This window comes from Petaurus breviceps, unplaced genomic scaffold, assembly GCF_028583685.1.
Source record: "Petaurus breviceps papuanus isolate PSGF00001 unplaced genomic scaffold, PetGlider_PUasm1.0 76, whole genome shotgun sequence".
In the NCBI taxonomy this organism is placed as follows: Eukaryota; Metazoa; Chordata; class Mammalia; order Diprotodontia; family Petauridae; genus Petaurus; species Petaurus breviceps.
The window spans coordinates 42,891,739-42,897,688 of NW_027186473.1; the positions used below are offsets into that span (position 1 = coordinate 42,891,739).

The 5,950-nt window shown below is 46.2% G+C and overlaps 1 protein-coding gene across 2 annotated transcripts in view; it reads right to left on the reverse strand.

Moving 5' to 3' along the window:
• MAML3 (mastermind like transcriptional coactivator 3) overlaps positions 1–2,452 on the reverse strand; it is a 570,316-nt gene extending 567,864 nt beyond the window's left edge. For both annotated transcript variants that reach the window (XM_069105406.1, XM_069105405.1), the window contains exon 1: positions 767–2,452. In XM_069105406.1, coding sequence (XP_068961507.1) covers positions 767–1,276 — 510 coding nt within the window. In that variant the 5' untranslated portion in view covers positions 1,277–2,452. The remainder of the gene's footprint in view (positions 1–766) is intronic.
• Between the last annotated feature and the right edge of the window lie 3,498 nt (positions 2,453–5,950).

Genomic DNA, 5,950 nt, shown 5'->3' on the forward strand with positions numbered 1-5,950 from the left:
CCCCTTCACCTGCCTTGCCAAACTAGAGTTTAAAAAGCCATCGATGTAGCGTGCATAGACACACATACATACACACACACGGGCGCGCGCGCATACACATACACATACATACACACACACACATACCCCACACTCACATTCCCCCCCAAAAGTTCATTCACAAAACTCTTAAGACTTTCCTAAAAACAAAGAGGAAAAGGGATATTTCACCCTCCTCCCCTTCTCCTCTTGGGAAGAAAATGGTACCTCCCCAGAATCACATCATCAATTCCTTCCCTAGCCCAAGCGGATATGTTTTAAAATGGGGGGGGGGGGGTGATGACGGGGGGAGAGAATCGAGACTAGTGAGGCTGAAGAAGAGCTGGGGGTGGAGAGCTAGGGAAAGGAGGAGGAGCAGACTTTCAACTCAAGATTCATCCTCTTTGAAACTGGTTCTTAGGGAAAGGGGGGAAAACTTTTCCAAACAACCTACTTAGAAGACGCTCGTTAAGGTTCCTTCTTCCCTGTCTTACCCCCCCCCTTCTTCCCGTCTCCCCAACTGCACCCCGCGGCCCCTCACATCTGACAACCCTGGTCGACTAACAGGTATCTGAGCCTTTTCCCAGGAAAAGTTTACTTGAAACCCGTCCGCTCCCACAGAGCCCCCTTTTGCCCAAGTCAGCCTCTCCCCAACCCCAACACATTCAAACCAGAACCACACGCTCCCCCCACCCCCAGCCCCCATCCAACCAGGTCCCGCGTACCCCTGCCCAGATTGTCCCCTCACCATGATTAGAGTGTGATTTCTTTGCTCCGCCGAGGCAGACTCTGCATCTTGCTGCTGTTTGCTCGAATGCTGCGGGGGCTGTTTGCTGCCTCCGCCGCCACCGCCCCCGCCGCCCGATTTTTTGGCCCTTTGCTCCAGGGTCCTCTGATAGAGGCTCACCGTGTCCCTGCGCTCCAGCTCCAGCTGCTCCGCCTGGGCTTGCTGGTACCTGTTCTCACAGTTGACATGGTGCCGCCTGCAGCCTTCGATGCGCTGCCTCAGCCGCTCCACCACCGTGCTGTGCTTGGGGACGCTCCCCGGGCCGCCGCCGCTGCCCCCGGGGCCGCCGCCACCGCCGCCGCTACCGCCGCCGCCGCCAGCATGGTGATTGTTACTCGGTGCAGCGGGAGTACTATTGGGAGTATTATTCACACCGATACCGGCCCCACCGAGGCTGCTGTTCAGGTTACTGTTGATGCAAATACTACTGCCATTCGCGGTGGCAGCAGCGGGGGCTGCGAAATCCCCCATCCTGCTCCCCGTGCACACTATTTTGGAAGAACTTTTTGTATCCACCCCCCTATCAGCCTCCTCCTTGGGTCCAGGATTAAAATAGTTTTAAGTGGAACGCGGGGGAGCAAACAAGCACATGGATGGAAACACCGATCCTGAGCAGGAGGGGGAAGGGGGGGGGAAGAACACTTGGGGGGGGGGGCGTTGGCGGTTTTTTCTTTTTTTAAAAAACTAACGCTCCCCCCCCCGATAATATTGAAGAAGGTGTTATCAGAGTATCATCAAGACACCTATCAACAAAAACAGTCAACAAACTGAAGAGTAGGAAATCGGGGTGCAACTCAGCGGGAGATCCGTTCCTTCCCTCACTTCTTTTTATAATCCATTATTCTCTAATAAATTCCAGGAGATTTCCGGTGGTTGGCAAGCATTTTCTCCCTATATTCGGGGGAAAAAACGACACACACACACACACACATACAGCACACCACACACACTCGCGCACAGGCAAAAGCACCCCAGGCAGACACAATACACACACTCGCTCCACACTCACAGCATCAAAAACCAGCGAGCTTTCTTATTGCATTTTCCTTCCACAAAAAAGTTTTGGTGTTTATGCCGCCCCGTGTTCTCAAAGTACTTTGGCTGCTCGGTTGCATTTCACAGGAACCTAAATATCAAATCCTCGGGTTGGGGGGAAGTAAACATATGAACAATCCCGGGGGTGATTGCAAAAGTAGATCGGTGAAGTCCTTTAAAAAAAAAAAAACACGCCGAGCTGATAAGAGCTCCCAACGCTTGGCTTTTGGTGCTGCTGCTACTGCTGCGGCTGCTCCTCCTGCCACCATCACAATGATCAAGCGCTCTCCTCCTCCTCCTCATCCTCCTCCTCTCTCTCCTCCACCTCCTCCTCCTCCTCCATGCCAGCGGAGTGATATCAGGACAAGAGAGCTCAGTAAACACAGAAGCAGCAGCAGTAGCAGCAGCAGCAGCAGCAGCAGGCAGAGCGGTAGCAGCAGCGGCGGCAGCAGGCAAGGAAGAAGCAGCAGCCGCTTGAGGCCGTGAGACCGAACCGGGGGATAAGGAGCAAAACCCGGCCCGGACTCTCTCCCCGCAGGAGTGGAGAAAGGCACTCACCAATCACTCTCCTCCCTTTCCCCTCACCTTCTCCCTCCCCCCCTCCCCACGCCCCCAACCTTACTACTGCCCTCTTAATAGGAAGCCACAGCTGCCAGAAAAAAAGAAAAAAAGGAAGATCCTGAGGGATCTTGGGAATGAATCAACTTTTGACCTGTGAACGTATGTGTATGTATGTATGTGTGTATGTGTGTGTGCGTGGGGGGGGTGTAATTCGTTCTCGTGTGCGTGTTCGTGCGCGTGCGCGCGCGCGCGTGTGCTTGGGCTCCGGGGCTTGATTTCCTGATTCCAAGAGAGGTCTGAGGCAAGCTCAAGTTGTCGTTATACATTTATGCATTATATTGCAGAACTGTGCATGACCAGGCGGAAACATTGAGGCTTCCCAGTGCTTGTCTGTCAACCCCATCCAGGTGAAAAGGGCGGGTGTGTGTGTGTGTGTGTGTGTGTGTGAGTGAAGGAGTGGATTGTTTTTTTAAAAACCCAGGTAATCCAGGGTCACGTTTTTAATCATCCAACGTGTGGCCACTTAGAGAAACTCAAACACAGATGCTGGAACTCTGGAACCCAGACGAAAAACTTGGATATCGGTTAGATATGAATCCAAGAAACTTGGCTATTGTTGAATTCGCTGCATGTAACCATTTGTTGTTATTGAAGCAATTATTTTTCCCCTTGCCCTTAGAATATGTTTTAAATCAAACAAGCAGGGACTTGGAGGTGAGACTAACAGCACATTGGAACAGACTGTTTTGAACACTAGGTGTTAATGACAGCAGTAATTAAGGGTCCTTCCCAAATCAAGTGGAAAGATCGCAGATTTCATGGAAGAGAACTACAAGAAAAACACAGCATTTCACAGTTTGTCAGAACCAAAACAAAAACAAGCTAGCACTCACACAGGCTTACTTTATGGATGGATAGGTTTATTTTATTTAAATGACTCCGTAATATGTACAATTACCATGCAATGATCACTCCCAGAAAACTATTTGAACTTCTTTAAAAAAAAAACAACAACACTGAAAGCATTTTTCCAGGTAAACACCAGTTTCTGTAAGGAGAGGATTCACTTGAAAGATCAAAAATAACATCCTAGAACATGGACTTAACTCATTTCAAGAGCATCATTGAGTTAAATATTTTAGTTTGGCAAAACAAGTAGTAGTAATTTCCCTGCATTCAACTAGCAGTGTGTGCTTGGCTTTAAAATGGGATGTCAATAAATAAGGTATACCACATTATTTTTATAAACCTTATAGACATTCTTTTAGGGTAAAAATACACCCCAGTTTTCTTAAATAGCCGGGAATAAAGGAACTTTGGATCTCATGCATTAGTCATGAGATCTGATTTAAACCATCTTCATTTCTTGGCATTGCAGATTAGCATAGGATGCTATTTCTAACCTCATAATGTCAGCGATAAGGAACTGTTTTTCCCCCATTCATTAATCAGGTCTATAATGTGAAATCTATCTTTTACACAGGCTGCCTTACAGAGTACAGATTGTAATACAATACTGATTATAGTGATGTGAAAATATCTCTAAATTGGAACACAAAATGCTAGAAGTGACTTCTGGAGTTTCCATACTTTCAGAGAAAGAAATGGGATTGGATGTTGGGCTTTCCAGTGTAATAGATAGGGAGCCTGAAATGAGGAGACTCTTCATTCTGAATCCTGCCTCCAGAATTTATTAGCTGTGTGACAGACCAGAAGCAAGGTATTTCATCTCTAAGGCAACATGATGTGGAATGCCTAGGCTTGTCATCAGAAAGACTTGGGTTCAAATCCTGGGCACTATCTCTAACAACTAGGATTTGTCAACTAAGTCATGAACTGGTTATGAATGTCACATGTGTTTAATGGAAGGATTTCCCACAGCAGTAATTCCCTGGGTACCTCACCTATCCTCACGCTCTTCTTGGATCAAGACATTACCCTCCTGATGGATGAATGAAAACAGCATTGTGTGGTATCTGTAGTGCCTACCTCACAAGATGGTTGTCTCATTATCAGATGAGATAACATATGCAAAATGCTTTGTAAACCTTGAAATAAATGTCAGTTACCCTTATTTTCAACATTCCCATCCTTACTAGCCTAAGCAGCAAACTGAGATTAATTTCTTTGTGAATTGTCAGCACAAATTCATTCTATCAAAAAACATTAAACACCTATTAAGTGCCAGACAGCTGTTAGGTGCTGGGCATATGGAAACAAATGTGAAACAATGTCTTCAAGAACCTTCCAGACTACAGAGGGAAACAATCTATGCAAGATATAAACAGAGGAAATACTAAGTAATTTCAAGGGTACCGGAAGGTAGGTGGAGCTTGGATTGAGCTTTGAAGAAAGTTAGGGATTGTACCAGGGAAAGTGAGGGAAGAAATGTGCATTACAGGCATAGGGGGCAGGCAGGGTACAGCATATACCGACACTCAAGACACAAAGAGTTGTTTTTATTTGTCTTTTTTCCATACATGCAGAAAATAATCCAGCAATCCCGGAAACATAATTTTAGCATAAAGAAGAAAGCCACTTCAAATTCCCTCAACTATTTTGGGGGGGGGGGGGGGGAGGGGAGAAGGATGTATATGTGATTTCATTGGCACAGCTCCTGATAAGTAAATGCCATGTGCTGATGTAGATTGATAACAGACCTCCATTTTATAGTTTTACAGAGTTACCTGGGACACAGAGATAATGTGACTTTCAGGACATGTATTGTACATATCAATGGAGTGATTGGAACCCAGTTCTTCCTGACTTGGAGCACTACTGTAATTCACTATGCACACCACCCCTCTCTTAGGCTCCTATCTTTACTTGATTATTTCCCTTCCAGCACCTGCAGTATAAGAAATCAAAAACAGTCTAGAAAGGCCTTGACTTCAAGCATCCTAAACTATACTGGCTTGGCATCCAGAGGATTCAGGCTTAACTTCTCAATGGTGCATACAATATACCTTTGGGAAAAGCTGAAGATAACGGTAATTGTTGACCATTGGCAATTGCTGGAGATCTGGTTTCTTACCTTTCCCATGACCAAAGAGCCCAAAGTGAATGCTTCTGATTTTGTTAGAACTCATCACAGGCTCATGAATCAATAACTGCAAATCCATGGTAACAATCAGTGCATATATCCGTGTGTATTTAAAAGTACCTACCCATGTGATCTCTTTCACCTAGATGTGGACCTGTATTACAATACCAACTCCACTATCAGTCTACCTGGATGACTTTGGAAGTCACTTAATCCTTCTAGGCTTCCGATTCCCCCCCCCCCTAAAATGTAGGAATCAGACTAAATGGCCTCAGAGATTCCTTCCAGCTCAAAATCTATGATCCTTCATCTTCCCTGGCAGAACATGAAAACAGAAGCAACAGCTGCAGGAAAGAGAGACAAGAGTAGGAGAGGCAAAAAAACAAAAACATACAAACAAAACCCCCAACTATTTATTGGGATTATATATGTATTCCTGTAGCTCCTCTCTTCCACACTAGGGGGCAGCAACCCAGAACTCAAAACACTGGTGCATAAGGGGGAAA